The sequence below is a fragment of the Heterodontus francisci genome, chromosome 3 (genome assembly GCF_036365525.1).
Source record: "Heterodontus francisci isolate sHetFra1 chromosome 3, sHetFra1.hap1, whole genome shotgun sequence".
NCBI lineage: Eukaryota > Metazoa > Chordata > Chondrichthyes > Heterodontiformes > Heterodontidae > Heterodontus > Heterodontus francisci.
The window spans coordinates 169,440,655-169,461,395 of record NC_090373.1 but is presented as its reverse complement, the minus strand read 5'-3'; the positions used below and the strand labels follow the sequence as shown (position 1 = coordinate 169,461,395).

General features: G+C 44.1%; 1 protein-coding gene across 4 annotated transcripts in view; it reads left to right on the top strand.

The window, feature by feature from the left end:
• Positions 1-11,357, top strand: part of nphp1 (nephronophthisis 1) — a 189,956-nt gene extending 178,599 nt beyond the window's left edge. For all 4 annotated transcript variants that reach the window (XM_068027505.1, XM_068027500.1, XM_068027499.1 and 1 more), the window contains one exon: positions 8,250-11,357. In XM_068027505.1, the coding sequence (XP_067883606.1) occupies positions 8,250-8,528 (279 nt within the window). In that variant the 3' untranslated portion in view covers positions 8,529-11,357. The remainder of the gene's footprint in view (positions 1-8,249) is intronic.
• Positions 11,358-20,741: the final 9,384 nt, after the last annotated feature.

Here is a 20,741-nt window from a genome sequence, read left to right as displayed (position 1 = left end):
ATTTATGTAAATAACTTAGATGAAGGGACTAAAGGTATGGTTACTAAACTTACTGATGACACAAAGATAGGTAGGAAAGTAACTTGTGAAGAGGACCTAAGGAGGCCACAAAGGGATATAGATAGGTTAAGTGAGTGGGCAAAGACCTGGCATATGGAGTATAATGTGGGAAAGTGTCCACTTTGGCAGGAAGAATTTTTTTTTTAAAAGTATATTATCTAAATGGTGAGAGATTGCAGAGCTCTGAGATGCAGAGGGATCTGGGTGTCTAGTGCATGAATCGCAAAAGATTAGTATGCAGGTATAGCACGTAATTAGGAAAGCTAATAGAATGTTATCATTTATCGCGAGGGGAGTTAAATACAAAAGTAGGGAGGTTATGCTTCAGCTATACAGGGCATTGGTGAGACCACATCTGGAGTACTGTGTACAGTAGTGGTCGTCTTTATTTAAGGAAGGATGTAAATGCATTGGAGGCAGTACAGAGAAGGTTTACTAGACTGGAATGGGCGGGCTGTCTTATGAGGAAAGATTAGACAGGCTAGGCTTGTATCCGCTGGAATTTAGAAAAGATTAAGAGGCGACTTGATTGAAACATACAAGATCCTGAGGGGTCTTGACATGGTGAATGTGGAAAGGATGTTTCCCGTTGTGGGAGAACCTCGAACTAGGGGCCACTGTTTAAAAATAAGGGGTCGCCCATTTAAGACAGAGATGAGGAGAAATTTTTTTCTGTCAGGGGTCGTGAGTCTTTGGAATTCTCTTCATCAAAAGACAGTGGAAGCAGACTCTTTGACTATTTTTAAGGCAGAGGTAGATAGATTCTTGATAAGCAAGGGGGTGGAAGGTTATCGGGGGTAGTTGGAAATGTGGAGTAATCAGCTCAGCCATGAACTTATTGGATGGCGGAGCAGGCTCGAAGGGCCGAGTGGCCTACTCATGCTTCCAATTTGTATGTTCGTAAGATCACAGTGCCACTTAACATTTACACGTTTGGATCATTCCAAGGATCCGCTTGGAGCATCTGTTGGGTCTCACAGGCAGCAACCCACTGCTGCATCAAGGAGGTGACAATTTTCCTATTCAGGAGGGTTAGTGACTATGTACAGACTGACCCTGACAGTCAAGCATTCCATCAACATTCAACTGGCCTGCGACCACTGAAAGCATTTCGCATTTCATGCAGTTATGCGCCCACTTCCTGGGAAGCGACCACCACACCTGCATACTTCGACAGATCCAGTTGTCACAACTTTTCCAGCCCCCTCCCCCCACCTGTGCGTCCTCAGGGATGGAAATTCGGGGACAAAAGCCTCCCCATTGAAGACTTAGCTGCTCGTGCCTGTGAGGAACCTTCGCAGTGCAGCAGAGGAGAAGTACAACAATTACCATGGCTCCACCTGAGCGACCATTGAGCAGACCATTGGGCTGCTTAGGATGAGATTCTACTGTCTCGATTGATCCGGTGGAGCCCTGTAGTATGCCTGAGTGAGGGTCTCTCGTATCGTGGTGGTTTGCTGTGCTTTGCAGAGGGGGGAGGCCTTGCATGACAGTGAGATGCCTGTGCGACACTTCTCCACTGATGAGGTGGACACAGAGGAGGGAGAAGACCAAGCAGCACTGTATGCTGAAACCCTTGCACCGGAGGCCAGGTAGATTGAGCGATGTACCAAGGCTCCTTAGACAGCGCTTCAATCTCATAATTACCCACTTCCAGCCACCTTGATGTCCACTCACAGCGAAACCAGTAATGACTCACCTCAATGCATGTATTCTGTCACCACCTTTCCATTTGTGTTCCGTGCCCAGCTGAAACATGCGCTAGTGCCCATGGCAGATCATATTTAAATGAGGACTGTGCTTACATTGGCATTCCACTAAGAGAGTGAGAGTGAAATCAGCAGCTCACCATTAAGACATAGAATAATCACTTTTACATCATGAACAATAATGGCTTGCTCAAAAGAACTTGTATGAAGCATCACATGTCAGATTTCAGATATCAAACACCCATGAAGCCCCAAGTGTGTCTAGGTGCTTTACTTTATACATTTGTGAGTGGTTCTAAGAGGTATAAACTCACCACCAGCAGCTGGACTGGAGGCAGGCTGCTGATCAGGCTGCCCCTTGGCCTGTGATGACTTCGGTGGTCGTCCTCAGGCTGCCTGAGGCCTGGAAGGCCCCGGCTGCCTGCGGGTTTCCTGAACTGGTGCAGGACTCTCCTCAGGTGTTGTGGCTGCTGGAGCTGTACTCACAGGCGGAAGAGCTGAGGAGCTGCGGTCCACACTTAGCGCCCTGAGGGGAGCTGTGCAGGCCAGCCTCTCTACCTACCTTTTAAGACTCACTTGACCCTCTCTGCTCACCAGAGAAGGATGAGGAGTGGGACTCCAGTGACCTCGTCCTTCTCTTACCTTGTCACTACAGCATTGAGCTCATGGCTGAAGCGATGGTGTGCAAGTCTGCATGCATCTGCAGGATCTGGACCTCTGCGAGGGTCGCCAGCCTCTCCATGGAGGAAGCAAATGGCTCACATGCTTGAGACATGTCAGCAGTCATGATATGGATGGACTCCTCCATTGTCCGTTAATGGCTGCGCATGGTCTCTGGCATCTCCACCAGACGTTGCCTTATCTCTCTCTACAACTCCAGCATCCCCTGTGCTGTTGACACCAGAGCCTACCTATCAGCCTGCGGCTCAGCATGGGCCTGGCCACCCACAGTCCTCCAACTGTCAGTGGCCTCGACTGTCTCAGCCTCAGCCAGCTGTGTGGGCGCGTATGCGGTGCTCTCACCAGCTTGTGACCCTGATTCTACAGCTGAATGGAAACCCACTGAGGTTTTTTTTTATTCGATCATGGGATGTGGGCGTCGCTGGCTACACCTGCATTTATTGCCCATCCCTAATTGCCCTTGAGAAGGTGGTGGTGAGCTGCCTTCTTAAACCGCTGCAGTCCATGTGGGGTAGGTACACCCACAGTGCTGTTAGGAAGGGAGTTCCAGGATTTGAACCCAGCGACAGTGAAGGAACGGCGATATAGTTCCAAGTCAGGATGGTGGTGGCTTGGAGGGGAACTTGCAGGTGGTGGTATTCCTATGCATCGGCTGCCCTTGTCCTTCTAGGGGTTGAGGTCGCGAGTTTGGAAGGTGCTGTCTAAGGAGCCTTGGTGTGTTGCTGCAGTGCATTTTGTAGACGGTACAGACTGTTGTCACTGTGCATCAGTAGTGCAGGAAGTGAATGTTTGTTTCAAGAGGGCTGCTTGTCCTGGATGGTGTCGAGCTTCTTGAGTGTTGTTGGAGCTGCACCCATCCAGGCAAGTGGAGAGTATTCCATCACACTCTTGACTTGTGCCTTGTAGATGGTGGTCAGGCTTTGGGGAGACAGGAGCTGAGTTACTCGTCGCAGGATTCCTAGCCTCTGACCTGCTCTTGTAATCATGGTATTTATATGGCTGATCCAGTTCAGTTTCTGGTCAATGGTACAGCCCAGGATGTTGATAGTGGGGGATTAAGCGATGGTAATGCCATTGAATGTCATGGGGAGATGGTTAGATTCTCTCTTGTTGGAGATGATCATTGCCTGGCACTTGTGTGACATGAATGTTACTTGCCACTTATCAGCCCAAGCCTTGATATTGTCCAGGTATTGCTGCATTTCTACATGGACTACTTGAGGAGGGATGTAGTTGTATTGGAGGCAGTTCAAAGGAGTCACGGATGGTGCTGAACATTGTGTGATCATCAGTGAACATCCCCACTTCTGACCTTATGATTGAAGGAAGGTTATTGATGAAGCAGCTGAAGATGGTTAGGCCAAGCACACTACACTGAGGAACTCTTGCAGTGATGTCCTGGAGCTGAGATGATTGACCTCCAACAACCACAACCATCTTCCTTTGAACTAGGTACGACTCCAGCCAGTGGAGAGTTTGCCCCCGATTCCTATTGACTCTAGTTTGGTGAGGGCACCTTGATGCCATACTTGGTCAAATGATGCCTCGATTTCAAGGGCAGTCACTCTCCCCTCGCCTCTTGAGTTCAGCTGTTTCATCCATGTTTGAACTAAGGCTGTAATGAGGTCAGTAGCTGAGTGGTGGTGGAATTCAAACTGAGAGTGCTGAGCAGGTTATAACTAAGCAAGTGCCACTTGATAGCACTGTTGACAACACCTTCCATCACTTTACTGATGATTGAGAGTAGACTGATGGACCGGCTTGGACTTGGCCTGCTTTTTGTGTACAGGATATGCCTGAGCAACATTGCCAGGTAGATGCCAGTGTTGTAGCTGTACTGGAAGAGCTTGGCTAGGGGCGTGGCAAGTTCTGGAGCACAGGTCTTCAATCCTATTGCCGGAATGTTGTCAGGGCCTATGGCCTTTGCAGTATCCAGTGCCTTCAGTCGTTTCTTGATATACTGAGGAGTGAATCAAATTGGCTGAAGTCTGGCATCTGTAATGCTGGGGACTTCAGGAAGAGACCGCGATGGATCATCCACTCGGCACTTCTGGCTGAAGATTGCTGCAAATGCTTCAGCCTTATCTTTAGCACTGATGAAAATTCTGCGCTGCTGGAAAGTGCAGGAGATTCATTGGACGTTGCACCCTCTGAGTGCTGATCCTCCTCAGAGGTGGAATTATATCCCCTGTCTGCTGGAGTCTCCTGTGAACGCTGACCTGCATGAGAGACCACAAACATGTATGGTTAGGCTGTGCAGATCTCGGCATGCTGACCATATGTGATGTGGGTCTCCGGAAGTGAACTATATGTCAATGGCAGCCAATCCTTGCTCTTGCGTGGAGACTCCAGTCTCTCCATTGGATATGGCGCGGATGCCCTGTGGCCCTGCTAATTCTAACACCTCTTCCTTGGCTGTGGTGAGACACCGAAGATCCGGTATGCCTCTGTCTGTTTGGGCTGTCTCTCTCCTGTAGTGGGCTTTCTTGTCCTGAAAGAGGAAAGAGGGAGATGGTCATACTTCACAGAGAGATCAACATGACAGTTCTGCTAGTGTCAGCCCCGTGTCCCCTACTAGGTTTTCACATAGAACTCATGGTGCTGTCTGCTCTCGGGAGAGTTAAGGTGGATGAGCTGTGGCCAAGTTGCAACTATGCATCTGCCTTACCCCCTCTGCCATTGCTGTTGCAGTGCCATCCTCGATGCCCCGCTTCCTCCTGCGAAGCCACATGTAATCACTGAAAAAAGTGTGGAGCACTCACCTTGGCTGAATGCAGGAGGTTCTTGACCCTCATGTGCCACTGTACGCAGTTCTGGGGGGGTGACCCCACGGCTACTGATCTCCTCAGCTATCTCCATCCAAGCTTACTTGATCAAGCGGGAGGATGACTTTTTGCCATTACTGGGGAAGAGATCCTCCCACCTTTCTCTTGCACCCTGGAGGAGAATCTGGAGGGCGGCATCACTGAACCATGGGGCCTCCTGTGTCTTGGCTCGGCTGTCCTGCGGGGTTTGTCTCTGGAGGGTTTGGGAGTCTGGAGTCAATGCAAAATGAGTCATAGCTTTGAGCAGATAGCAGCAAGTGAATATAAGGAAGCAATGTCAGCAGGGCTGGCAGAGCTTTAAATATGGCGCAGAACCTGCTCTGGAGGCGCCTCGCCTCCTGCCCCTGACGTGTGAGTGAAGGAACCCCGCGCCTCCAGTATGCAAATTGGCTGCCCACGGCATGATCGCAGTGGGGCACCCGCCCACACGATAAATGGAAACAACACCCATTTCCGGGCCCGCCACCGGTACTGACGGTGGATTCACTAAATTCAGCCCTTAGAGTGCAGCCAGCCAGCAGCATGCTGTACAGGGTTGTGTACTGAAATCATTTAAATTAAGCTTACATGCTGCCTCCCTCAATAGGACTGGGCATGGGGAAATCATGAATTGCAACCCCTGCACCTGAACGGGAGTACTTGAATTTTTTACAGGTTTTCTTGTCATTGCAGCCTTTGCATTAAAATGTGTGAGGCATGGGGAAAAAATAACTTTCTTAATAGAGGAATGTTTAGGTGAAGCAAACATACTGGAGATATCAGCAGGGAACACCTCAGCTGACTCACAATGTATGTTTGCCTGGGAGGTATAATTTGCAGCCAAGTAATATTCAGAAAATGTGTTTAAAAAGGAAGGTACATTTTGCTGATGAGCACAACAAAAAAATTGACCCCATTTAGAAACCAGAATATCATTGCACTGGTGAAATTGAAGGTCTATTGATTAATAGGACTGGTTTTGCTTTGTAACACAGAATTATGGACAGGACCCAGGGAGAGACTTGAAGTATCTGAAATGAGTATGTTCAGAATTCTTGGGCCTAGAAATTGTTTTGCATATTACCTGTTTTTCAGGCGCCACATTCTCAAAGGCAACTAGGGATGGGCACTAATTGCTCACAGAGACGCCCATATCCTGAGAAATTAAAAATATTATTCTATAGGTGTTTCTGTACTGTACATAGGTATGTGAGAGCAGATTCTGAGTATAATCACACATCTCTTATAGAGATTCTGTTTCAATTCTTTTGAGATTCTGCTGTTCAGGGCTCCACAATATGCATACTGCTAACAAGTGAGGGGAAACGGCTAACCATATCTTGTTGGCTAATGTTTCTGGTTTCATGATGTCATAACGACATGACACAACACGTTCAATACATGTTCTTCTGTAACACTGCAATTATGGAGCCAAAGATTTACCGCAATGTGTGATCTGGTTTAAAATTCCCTGCTGCTGGCGTTTGCTTCTCCCACTCAGTACAATTTTGTAAATATTTAAAGTATAAAAATAACATGCGTTCAAATCCTCTGAAGAAGGAATTTTCCTCCACACAAGATCAGGGGGCAGGTTGTTCAACCTTGCCCGTCTAAGAGCGAAGTCCAAAGTACGGAAAGTCCTCATCAGAGAACTCCTCTTTGCTGACGATGCTGCTTTAACATCTCACACTGAAGAATGCCTGCAGAGTCTCATCGACAGGTTTGCGTCTGCCTGCAATGAATTTGGCCTAACCATCAGCCTCAAGAAAACGAACATCATGGGGCAGGATGTCAGAAATGCTCCATCCATCAATATTGGCGACCACGCTCTGGAAGTGGTTCAAGAGTTCACCTACCTAGGCTCAACTATCACCAGTAACCTGTCTCTAGATGCAGAAATCAACAAGCGCATGGGTAAGGCTTCCACTGCTATGTTCAGACTGGCCAAGAGAGTGTGGGAAAATGGCGCACTGACACGGAACACAAAAGTCCGAGTGTATCAGGCCTGTGTCCTCAGTACCTTGCTCTACGGCAGCGAGGCCTGGACAACGTATGCCAGCCAAGAGCGACGTCTCAATTCATTCCATCTTCGCTGCCTTCGGAGAATACTTGGCATCAGGTGGCAGGACTATATCTCCAACACAGAAGTCCTTGAAGCGGCCAACATCCCCAGCTTATACACACTACTGAGTCAGCGGCGCTTGAGATGGCTTGGCCATGTGAGCCGCATGGAAGATGGCAGGATCCCCAAAGACACATTGTACAGTGAGCTCGCCACTGGTATCAGACCCACCGGCCGTCCATGTCTCCGTTATAAAGACGTCTGCAAACGCGACATGAAATCGTGTGACATTGATCACAAGTCGTGGGAGTCAGTTGCCAGCATTCGCCAGAGCTGGCGGGCAGCCATAAAGACAGGGCTAAATTGTGGCGAGTCGAAGAGACTTAGTAGTTGGCAGGAAAAAAGACAGAGGCGCAAGGGGAGAGCCAACTGTGCAACAGCCCCAACAAACAAATTTCTCTGCAGCACCTGTGGAAGAGCCTGTCACTCCAGAATTGGCCTTTATAGCCACTCCAGGCGCTGCCTCACAAACCACTGACCACCTCCAGGCGCGTATCCATTGTCTCTCGAGATAAGGAGGCCCAAAAGAAATATAAAAGTATTATTGTTTTGACTCTAGAATTATACTGCCACTTTTGTATTGCTGCTAAATTGAAAATCTTACAAAAGTGACAGTATTACTATAATCTCATTGTTTTTATACTAGTGCATTTAATGTGGTATTAGGATACACAAGCTAAGTTACTTGTTGTTTAGAACAAGACCCTGTCCTGCAGGATGCTATTAACTCGGGATTTGAATTGATTTTTTTATTTTGCTTTTAATATTTTTTTACATCTTCTGACAAAATCGTTAAAAAGTGTTACTGTTTGTTTAAATGAATATTAAAGATTCCTTATTGAAATAGTTTAGAATTTATTTGTTTTTTTACAGAGAGATGCAGCATTTTTGAAGAATTTATTTGTCCAAGTGTACCATGATAGTGCATATCCTCTTCTTCGTTCCACAACTCTACCAGCATACAAATGGGCCGATGATGAAGTTGAAGTTAGCCGCTGGAAGGATATAGCAACGTTTTTACAGCAAAGCCAAGAGAAAAATGGCTCCCTTTACAGCCTGCTTTCTCCGGAACATGCTTACCATGTTTTTGATATTTCAGAGATAAGCTACGATTTCCTGGGAATGACCAGAAATACTGTTGCTGTAGACTGACCCATGAATACATTATTAAAGGGGTATAGTCTCACAAAGCGTTTTGATGAACACTTTTACATATTTGTTTGGGAGGGAGAAGGGGAAAATATAGCCATGTCAGTTTTATTTTCAAAATATTTTCACATATAAGTGGCATGAAGCATGGTATTTCGGCATGGTTTATGTTATCAAATCGTCAAAAGTGCAGCACAGATGGAGGCTATTTGGCCCCTCGCATCTGTGCTTGTGCTAGCTTTTCAACTGGAACAGTATGCAAATCTTATTTCCTTGCACTTTCCCTGTATCCTTTTGTATTCTTCCTTTTCAAAGACTTATCCAATCCTTTTAAATAACATTGTAGTTTCTGCTTTTAGCAAAGCATTCCGTGTTCTAATAACTATGTAAGAAAAAAAAATACCTTAGTCAGTTATAATGGAAGTTTATGCTCATTCGGTACCAATGATTCACAACCAATAAAAGCGGGCCTTCACTATTTCCCTTCTCAATGCCTTTGATTATCTTTAAAACCTCTTTTAGGTTCCCCTTGAAACCATCTCTGTTCCTTTGAAAGAAAACTCCAATATTTGAGATGCTCTCCATAATTATAAGATCTTGTACAAATTCGACATAATCACTGTACGCTTTCCACGTTCTAATATTGTTTCTCACAAAATCGTTACAGTGTAGAAGGAAGCCTTTCGGCCCATCGTGTCTGCACTGGTTCTTTGAAAGAGCAACTCCCTCAGTTCCATTCCCCTGCCTTCACCCCATAACCCTGCATATTCTTCCTGTTCAGCGCATTCCACTCGCTGCATGAAAAAGTTTTTCCTCATGTCACTTTTGTTTCTCTTACCAAATACTTTAAGTCTCGCGTTCTCGATCCTTTCACAAGTGGGAACAGTTTCTCTCAACTACTCTGTCCAGACCCCTCATGATTTTGAATACCTCTATCAAGTCACCTCTCTGCCTTCTCCAAGGAAAACAGTCCTAACTTCTCCAATCTATCTTCATAACTGAAAGTCCTTATCCTCGGAACCATTCTCTTGAATTTTTTCTGTACTCTCGCCAATGCCCTCACGTCTTTCCTCAAGTGCGGCGCCCAGGATTGGACACAGTACTCCAGCTGAGGCCGAACTAGTGTCTTATACAAGTTCAGCATAACTTCATTGCTCTTGTACTCTATGCCCCTATTAGTAAAGCCCAGGATACTGTATGCTTTATTAATCGCTCTCTCAACCTGTCCTGCCACCTTCAATGTCTTATGTACATATACACCTAAGTCCCACTGTTCCTGCACCCCCTTCAGAATTGTACCCTTTATTCTATATTGTCTCTCCATGTTCTTCCTACCAAAATGAATCACTTCACATTTCTCTGCATTGAACTTCATCTGCCACCTGTCTGCTCATTCCACCAACTTGCCTATGTCCTTTTGAAGCTCTACACTATCCTCCTCAAAGTTCACAATGCTTCCAAGTTTAGTATCATCTGCAAACTTTAAGATTGTGCCCTGTACACCAGGGTCTAGGTCATTAATATAGAGGAAAAGCAAGGGTCCCAACACTGATCCCTGGGGAACTCCACTACAAACCTTCCTCTTGCCCGAAAAACATCAATTAACTGCTGTATTCTATATTAGGGTACGCAGAATTTAAAATAAAAATTCATCTCAGATGGACAAAACTTCATTTATTTCACAATTTGCTATGATGGGATTTAAACTCATGACTTCAGGGTTGCTATTCCAGCGTTCTAGCCAGTAAACTATTGTACCTGTCCACAAATTTGTACCTACACATAGTTATCCAACTGTGGCCCAATCAATGTGTTGTACAAATCAAACAGAACACTCCTTGGTTTTGTTTACAGTGCTCCCATATAACCAAGTTATTATACTTGTTAAAAAAAGATGTAAAAGAGCTTTGCTGAACCCCTTTTGTGTTGATTAGGTCCACTGGCGTGGACCTGAATAAGTCAAATCCTCTTTTTTTGCACTGGAGTCCAGGATTTTTTACCAGAGTTTTGGGGACTTATTTTACATTTTTCCATGAAAACCATAAATTGTGACCTTGATGATAACCCTTGGAAAAGCAACTTACAATGAAATTACCTATTATAATATATTGAACACTTTTTTACAACCTTACTGGGATTTTTTTTTGTGTATTGGTAAATTTTATTAAATGTACTTTTTCAGTTTAGGAGATTATTTGTACAGATATTAGGTTTGTTGAATGCCAATGAACTTCATGGTGTTGGTAACGTATTAACATATCTGGCTAGTTAATTATTTCCATTCTCTTATAGGCTAATAAAAAGATCTTTCCCTCTAAAAAATGATAAATTCCTTTCAATTAAATGGAACTAACTCAGGTCACTAAGACTTGGAGGCAGGAATATATCTGTGTGCAAATCCCAGATTAGTAGCATATTCAAACATGGCAAAATTTCAGGTTCAAATTTTCTCTAAATCTGATGTTTGATCAAGTAATATGCAAACAAGTTACCAGGAAGAATGGTTAATTCTGGATCAATTGATAATTTTTAAAAGAAACTGTATTAACACTTGTCAGGAAGTGGGGTGAATTATTATACAAATCTGTGATTTCCATGGAGGCTAGGAAAAGAATATAGGTCTTGGCAGGTGGACAGGTGGCAGTGTCAGGTGGAGGGAGAGGGGTAGGACATTTGATTGAGATGGATTGAGTGGTGGAAAGTCTGGGTTTGATGGACAAAAAGGCTGTTCCTTGTTCCAAACATTTTTTTTTTCTCCTCATACAGTTGCTGATTTTTACCATGCACTAGAAGCACTGTTTTGTGTACTGAGATCAATGATGGCTGGTCTTAAAAGTGTTTTAAAATAAAAAAAACTTAAAATCCACTCTACTTCAATTTTAGGAGATAGACCGTTTGTTTTATTTACTTGGAAACAAGGGGATCATGCAAAGATAGATAATATAGGGTGTATTTAAAGAAGCATATGGAGGCACACAGTTAGAATAAACATTCCTTATCTTGATATTTTGAGTTGGCATCTGAGCTGGTATCAGGTGTAGATTTCTGTCTTGCTCTGTGGAGAAGCATCCGTGATTTAAATCATCATTGTATCTAACTCAACTCTTTGTTTATCATCCCAATTTACCTCATATAATATAACCAATGCAATCTGAAATCCAACCTTTTCATCACTTTTTTAAAAATTATGTTACATCCCCTCTAAAGCATCATTTCTCTAACGTAGGTAATCCTATTTTTTAGGCCTATCCTTCTAACTAAGTTTTTGTCCTTTTTCTGCATCTTATCCATAGCTGTGATTTATTTCTCAGGTAAGACCATAGTTTTAAAAAAAAAACTACCATCAGAACAAATTAGACCATTTGCTCTATACAAATTCAGATTCTGATACAGTGGGGGGAATTTTAACTCCCAAAAATGGGCAGGTTTGTTTGGGTGTTAAATCTGAATCCTGAGCCCAACCTGACTCCAACTCGCACACCTGGAGGCAGGGTGAAGTGGCCGGGGAGCAAGTTGGCATTTTAAATATTATAATGAGACTGCGAGCTTCATTTTTATACACCCTTTTGAATTTAATTCTGGAAAACCAATTTTCCTGACCCTTCGGAAACAGGGCAGCTAAACCCAGGTGAGGAATGTCAGACTAGGAGATAATAAGTGCTTATCTGGACAATCCCACCGCAATTGGACACCATCCTGCCTGACTCTTCCAGTCTTCCCCCGAACATGTCCTCCCCGAAACCGCCGATCCCCTCTCCCAGGCCTTTGATCAACCACAGACCCCTCCCCAGGGTGTGGACTTTCTGGTCCTATAGCATCCTCTGGACTGCGCTTTGTCTGACTGGAAGCCAAGCCTGTCAATCAGGATGACTTTGATGTGAGGAATCTGTTGGTGCTGTCACGGGCTGAATTTAATGGGCCTCCCAGAAGCAGGGGTGTCCACAGAATTGCAGCGGGGGATGGAGGGCCCAACGCCTTCCCATAGCACCACAATTAGTTTAGTTTAGAGATACAGCACTGAAACAGGCCCTTCGGCCCACCGAGTCTGTGCCGACCATCAACCACCCATTTATACTAATCCTACACTAATTCCATATCCCTGCCACATCCCCACCTGTCCCTATACTTCCCTACCACCTACCTATACTAGCGGCAATTGCTAATGGCCAATTTACCTATCAACCTGCAAGTCTTTGGCATGTGGGAGGAAACCCACACAGACACAGGGAGAACTTGCAAACTCCACACAGGCAGTACCCAGGATTGAACCTGGGTCGCTGGAGCTGTGAGGCTGCAGTGCTAACCACTGCGCCACTGTGCCGCCCTATTAATTAAGTCGAGGCGAGACAGGCTAACGATGGCCTTCTGGGCCAGAGGCTCATTGAGATTCTTAAGAGGCCTATTATTAACCACTTAAGGGCCTCTTTCCGCCACCACTGGGATTTAAACCAGCAGCAGGAGGGGGGCCTCTGCTACGTTAAGATGTAGCCCAGTAAAACAAGGCGACCTCCCTGCGGGCTTGGTGGGGGGTGAGGGTAAATGTCCCACCTCCCTGACCCCCCTGGCACTCAACGCCCACCTGGGGCAATTAATCTGTTGCCCCTGTCAATTGCCCCTAACATGGGGGCAATTAATCTGTATATAAAGTGTATAGCCAACCTATTGTCGTCAAAACACAGTCCGATTTAAAACACGTTTCTCCATATATTTTGAGATACATGGCATTGTTTTTTCTTGCACAAGTAGTTAATGTCTGCCTGCACATGTGATGTAGCGACACGCAGAATTTGGATAGATGTCCATCTGTCAGGAGCCATCTTGATCTTTTTCTCTTCCCCCACCTCTGTGACCTTCTCTCTTTCCCCTCTTCTCCCCCGCTCAATATCTCCTTTCTGTGTTTAGCTCGCTCCCCCTCTCTCTATGTTACCCCCCTCCCCCACCTCTGTGGCTCCCCTCTCTGTTTACTGACCTCAGCTGGTGAAGAGATGCGCTTTTGCACTGTTGCAAAACAATGTACACCACCATCTTGAAAACAGCATAGTACCTTCAGCTAACGCTTATAGCAACCACCGCCATCTTTAGTGCTGGCAGACTGGCTTCAGCCGATGTTTAGAACTGCGTTCACCAAGTTGGTGACCAGTTCTCAGCTGATGTCTCTAATTAAAGTTAAACAAAAGTAAATTACTACGAATTCTGGAAATCTGAAATAGTCAGTGGGTAAAGGAAGAAGCCAATGGCAGATTTCCGAAATCCCAATGTTGGAAACCCGCTATTTAGCAAACATTTCTCATTACTGAATTTAAAATGACCACGGACCTCAAAATTTTTAACCACGGATACTAGTGTCTGTGTTTGGACAAGGTGCCGATCCCTGGGTAGGAAAGTAAGCTGTGAAGAGGACATAAAGAGTCTACAAAGGGATTTAGATATGTGAAGTGAGTGGGCAAAAATTTGGCAGATGGAATATAATGTGGGAAAGTGAACTTGCCTACTTTGGCAGGAAGAATATAAAAGCAGCAAATTGTTCGAATGGAAAGAGACGACAGAACTCTACGGTACAGAGGGGATCTTGGTGTCCTGTTACACAAATTACAAGGAGTTAGCATGCAGATACAGCAAGTGATTAGGAAGGCAAATGGAATGTTGGTGTTTATTGCAAGGAGAATCGAGTATAAAAATAGAGAAATGTTGCTACAGCTGTACAGGGCCTTAGACTACATCTGGAGTACTGTGTACAGTTTTGGTCTCTTTACTTAAGAAAGGATATAATTGCATTAGAAGCATTTCACTGAAGGTTTACTCAACTGATTCCTGGGATGAAGAGGTTATCTTATGAGGAAAGGTTGAGTGGGTTATGCCGATACCCATTGGTGTTTAGAGGAATGAGAGGTGATCTTATCGAAACATATAAGATCCTGAGGGGACTTGACAGGGTGGATGCTGAGAGGATGTTTCCCTTTGTGGGGGAGTCTAGAACGAAGGGACACAGTTTAAAAATTAGGGGTCTCCCATTTAAGACTGAGATGAAGAGATTTATTTCTCTGAGGGTTGTTAGTCTGTGGAATTCTTTTCCCCAGAGAGCAGTGAAAGCTTGGTCGTTGAATATATTCGGGCCTGAGTTAGATAGATTCTTCATTGATGAGGGAGTCAAAGGGTATAGGGGGTAGACAGGAAAGTAGATTTGAGGCCACAATCCGATCAGCCATGATCTTCTCAAATGGTGGAGCAGGCTCGAGGGGCCGAATGGCCCATTCCTGCTCCTAATTCTTGTATATAATAGATTTATTTATTGCGCTGGGAGGAAAAAAACACAAAGACAAGTAAATGGATACTAATGATGCCTGTACTAACTACAAGAAAGCCCCCAGCGAGTTAACATCCGTAGCACTTAAAACAGCCAGAAGCGCTGCACAAATGACTACTGGCAACACCTGTGCAGTCATATTCAGCTGGCCTCAGACACCGGAAACATCAGAGGAATATATGATGGAATGGTACTGCATTTTAGGTGGACACTGCAATGCTCAGACACACCCCAGCATCAACCTTTGATGATGGAGGTAATGTAATGTGATAGGCCCAGGTTCCACTGTACATTGAAAGCATCCAGGAGGTTCCTGGTCAAGCTATCTGGCATTGTTTTTTGGTGTTTGTTTAGTTCATGGGTGAGCTTTTGTGCACTAGGTCATTGCATTTACATCACTAAAACTGGTTCCATTATCCCAGTATCAGAATTGAAGACCATGAGCCTACAATTCTGCCATTAGCAAAATTGAAAGCAAAATACTGCGGATGCTGGAAATCTGCAATAAAAACAGAAAGTGCTGGAAATACTCAGCAGGTCTGGCAACATCTGCGGAGAAAGGAAGAGTTAACGTTTCAGGTCTGTGACCTTTCATCAGAACAGGTGATGAAAGGTCACAGACCTGAAACGTTAACTCTGCAGGTCTGACGGTATCTGTGGAGAGAAAAGCAGAGTATTTCCAGAACTTTCTGTTTTTATTAGCAAAACTGAATCAGTTTTAGCACTGTAAAGCCAGGCACCATTCTTCTGTAATTTGAAACTCAGCAAGCCCCAATAAAACAACTACAGGCAGCAACAACTTCTTATATTTACATAGTGCCTTTAAGGAAATAAAACGTCCCAAAGCATTTGACAGGAGCATTATGAAATGAAATATGACACCAAGCCACCAAAGGACATATTAGAGCAGATGACTAAAAGCTTGGTCAAAAAGGTAGGTTTAAGGTGTGTCTTAAAGGAAGAAGATGAGGTGGAGTGGTGTAGGGAGGGAATGCCAGAGCTTGGGGCCTAAGCAACTGAAGGCATAGCCACCAATGGTGGAGTGATTAAAATCAGGGATGCACAAGAGGCCAGAATTAGAGGAGTGCAGATATCTTGAAGGGTTGTGGCGCTGGAGGAGATTACAGCAATAGGGAGGGGTGAGGCCATGGAGGGATTTGAAAATAAGGATGAGAATGTTTAAAACAGGATGTTGCTTGACTGGGAGCCAATGTAGGTCAGCACAGGAATGATAGGGGACTTGTTGCGAGTTGTTACAACTGAGGTGGGAGGAGTGCATTGTCTTTTCTAGTTCCATTTCTCCATAGATCACAACATATATTGAAATGTTTACCCAGTTACCGATGCAGTCAATCATATACTCTTTATCCCCGAATAAAATACACCAACCAGGTTTCTTTAATAAACAACAAAATTATCGGTTTATTATAAAACAAGACATAACCAGTAATGAAGTAAAGCATTAACACACACATTGAAATATGAAAGTGACGGGCAGAAACCTGAGTAGAGGGATTCAAACATGGAATCAGGAGTGTGGGATCTACAAGGTGCTGTATGCACACATACACCACTAAAGCTGTGGCATTTATATCTAGAGTACTGTGAGCTGTTCTGGGTGCACCTCAGGAAAGATATTTTGGCCTTGGAGGGAGTGTAGCATAGATTTACTGGAATGAAACCTGGACTCCAAGGGTTAAGCTGTGTGGAGAGATTAAACTAGGGTTGTCTTCCTTGGAATTTGGAAGGTTGAGTGATTTAATTATAATTTTCAAGATATTAAGGTGAACAGATATGGTAGATTGGGAGGAACTATTTCCACTATTTGGGGAGTCTAGGACAATAGTTAAAATATTCAGAACTAGACCTTTCCAGAGTGAAATTAGGAAACACTCCTTCACTCTCTTCCACAAATGGCAATTGATGCTGTATCAATTGTTAGTTTTAAAACTGAAATTGGTAGATTTTGGTTAGTCAAAGGTATTAAGGGATAATGGGCAAAGGCAGATAGATATAGGTGTTCGGTCACAGATTAGCCATGATCTCACTGAATTGTGGAACAGACTCAAGGGGCTAAATGGCCCACTACTGTTCCTAAGTTCCTGTTAGAAGGTTTAAGAGCAATCATGAAATGTTAATAGAGAGTACACTTTTGTTCAAAAATAGAAGTAGAAATTGTAAAAATTATAGATGTGTAAAGTGTAGGAAGTGTTACGATCCCTTTAGGGACCATTAACTTTCAAAAAGAGGAAGACGAACTCACAGTTATTACTGAAAGAATTTCACGCCACAAATTTCACATTTTAAACAAAAAAACTTTACAAGAATTAAGCAAAGCAAAACACTACTAACTTACTACAATTTGGAAGCACTTATATTTCCAACTTAACATTTTACCGAAACATGAAAATGCATACTTGAAAGTCCAAATCTCAACAGAACATTCCTGTTTGACTGTTATTTCCACCCCAAGAGAGACCGAGAGAGAGAGAGAGAGACACACACACACACAGAGCGAGAGAGAGCGATCGAGCAAGAGACAGACTGACAGAGAGAGAGAGCGAGAGAAAGACCGACCGAGAGAACGAACAAGAGAAAGACCGACCGAGAGAGACAGACCGAAAGAGAGAGAGAGAGCGACAGACCTCGACCGGGAATGAGAGAGAGAGACTGACTGAGACAGAGACAGACTGAGCGAGAGAGGCAGAGAGAGACCAACCGAGAGACACCGAAAGAGAGAGAGACCGACCGAGAGAGAGAGACCGACCGAGAGTGAGAAAGACCGACTGAGAGAGAGACTGACCGAGAGGGAGGGAGAGAGAGAGCGAGAGACCCCGACCGAGACACAGAGAGAGACCGACCGAGAGAGAGACTGACCGACTGGACTTTACACTGAAATCTCTGGGATGGGACTTGAATCCATAATGTTATGTCTCAGCGGTAAGAGTGCGACTACTGAGCCACAACTAACACTATATGGCCCATTTCTCAAATACAAACTAAATATGACAAGGAGTCCCATGAATTTATCTATAGCTATAAATAGGGTTCAGGGATTGAAACCGATGCTTCAGTCAGTGGTGGAATATTTTATGGAAGAACGTGATAAATAATTTCTCTCAAAAATGGATCTATTACTAGCAGGCCATTAAAAAGGCAATGCAAAGTGTTGAGAAACAGATCTGGTGGACAGATAGTGACAACAGAATCAGGGTGGTGGGGGCAGGTTGGGGTACCTGGAGCACAGCACATATTTGAGGTAGGGAAATAAAAGAAAATGAATTTAACACAAAATACTGTTTTTTTACCAACCGCCCCACCTGCTTACCAGAACAGATGAATGTTGGAGATATGGGGGCTGGATGAGATATCTATGTATGTTCTGTGGGGATGGCAAGCTATAAAGTGTCAAATGGAATGGAATGTCTTGCATATTCAAAGTGATCCCAACAGATTTCAGTTTGATTGCTGAGCAATGCAAACTGTCCAGAGGCTAGAAAAATAAGATGCCAGTGTTATTTTAATGTTGCTGTTTCTTGTCAAATGAGGCATATCAAGACACTAAGCAAAGCAGGCACCATTCATGCCTAAGGGGCTGTCGCAGACAAGAAAATGATATACCAAAGAGAAGGAAGAATAGACATCTGCCATGCAACATCAAAGAATTTGGCAGCACATGTGCAGGCAAAGGTTAAGAAGGACAGAACTCCACATTCCATAACACCATTGTTTGCATACCTAAGTAATATATTTAAATTAATTACAGTGATTAATTTGGCTAATACTTTTTTAAAATCCCTTTTACCTGAAGCCTCTGTATCTAATTTAAAAGGAATAAGCATAAGATGCCGCATCAGTTTGTCCTATCTATAGATAGCAGGCCAGGGTCAGCATACCAGTAAGCTTTTAATTTAATCTAAGTTAATCAAATATAAAATAAGACTTGATCGATTCATTAGTATAAAAACTGAAAACTCAGGCGGATTTTATAATTTACCATATATGGAGAGAGAGAGACCAGCAGGGAGGGTATTGGTTCAAATTAAGAGCTGGGTAATTGAAATTTTTTCAATCATGGGAGTTAACAGTGAGTGTTATAATAAGAATATAAACACAGAGCAGGACTAGACATATTAACTACAATTGATTGTTTAAACATATACTTTTAATTTAATTTAATTTAATTTAAACATAACATCAACCATACAAATATTTAACATCCAAATTAATTAATTAAATTGAATAGAGATGGCTGGGCAGGCGATGTGTTGCAGCTGCAGTATGTGGCAGCTGGTGGACGCCGGTGCAATCCATGGTGACCACATCTGCAGCAGATGTTGGCTGCTCGATGACCTTCGGCTCAGAGTTGAGCGGGAGTCCAAGCTGCGGACACTGCGACACATCAGGGAGGGGGAGAGTTACCTGGACACTGTGTTTCAGGAGACAGTCACACCCCTTTGATTAATTACATCAAATTTGGCCCAGAGTCAGGGGCAGGAGGATGTGACTGCGAGTGAGGCAGGTATGGGGATACAGAATTTAGCTTTGGAGGAGCCTCAGTTAGTGCCCTTATCCAATAGGTACATGTTCTTGCTCCCAGTGTGGACGAGGGCACAGACTGCAGGGAGGATGAGCGAACTGACCACAGCACTGTGGTTCAGAGTGCCATTCAAGTGCGGGGGGAAAAGAGAAATGTAGCAGTAATAGGGGATGGCATAGCTGGGGAATAGATACTGTTCTCTGCAGAAAAGATAGAGAGTCCCAAAGACTGTGTTGCCTACCTGGTGCCAAGGTTAAGGACATCTCTTATCGGCTAGAGAGGAACTTGGAGTGGGAGGGGAAGGATCCAGTTGTCGTGGTCCACGTAGGTACTGACGACATAGGTAGGACTAGGAAAGAGGTTCTGCTGAGGGACTATGAGCAGCTCGAGGCCAAATTAAAAAGCAGAACCTCAAAGGTAATAATCTCCGGAATACTACCTGAGCCACATGCAAATTGGCATAGGGTAAATAAGATTAGAGAGGTAAATGCGTGACTCAAAGATTGGTGTGGGAGAAATGGGTTCCAATTCATGGGACACTGGCACCAGTACTGGGGAAGGAGAGAGATGGTCCGTTGGGATGGGCTGCATTTGAACCATGCTGGGACCAGTGTCCTGGCGAATCGTATAACTAGGGTTGTAGATAGGACTTTAAACTAATTAGTGGGGGGAGGGTTCAATTGAAGGGAAGTTTAAAAAATCAAAAAGAAATGAGAGAGCAGAGGTTCAGCGTAGTGAAGTGGCGAACGGTAATCAAAGTGTGATAGGATGGGGCAGAAAATATAAGCAGAAGAATGCAGCATAAATTAGAACCAGAATGAATAATAATGGTAAAAAGTCAAAGCTTTAGGCTCTTTATCTGAATGCACACAGCATTTGTAACAAGATAGATGAGTTGACGGCACAAATAGAAATAAATGAATATGACTTGATAGCTATTACAGAGATGTGGTTGCAGGGTGATCAAGACTGGGAACTCAATATTCAAGGGTATTCGACGTTCCGGAAAAATAGGCAAAAAGGAAAAGGAGGTGGGGTAGCTTTGTTAATAAGGGAAGGTATCAGTGCGGTGGTGAGTAGTGATATAGGTGTAATAGATTGTGATGTGGAATCAGTTTGGGTGGAAATAAGGAATAGCAAAGGGAAGAAGGCATGAGTGAGAGTCGCCTATAGGCCCCCGATGAGTTGCCTCACTGTAGGACAAAGTATAAATCAGGAAACAATAGATGCATGTAAGAAGGGTGCTACAATTCCCATGGGTGATTTTAATCTGCATATTGACTGGACAAATCAGATTGGCAGAGGTAACATGGAAGACGAATTTATAGAGTGCATCAGGGATTGTTACTTAGAGCAATACATTGCAGAACTA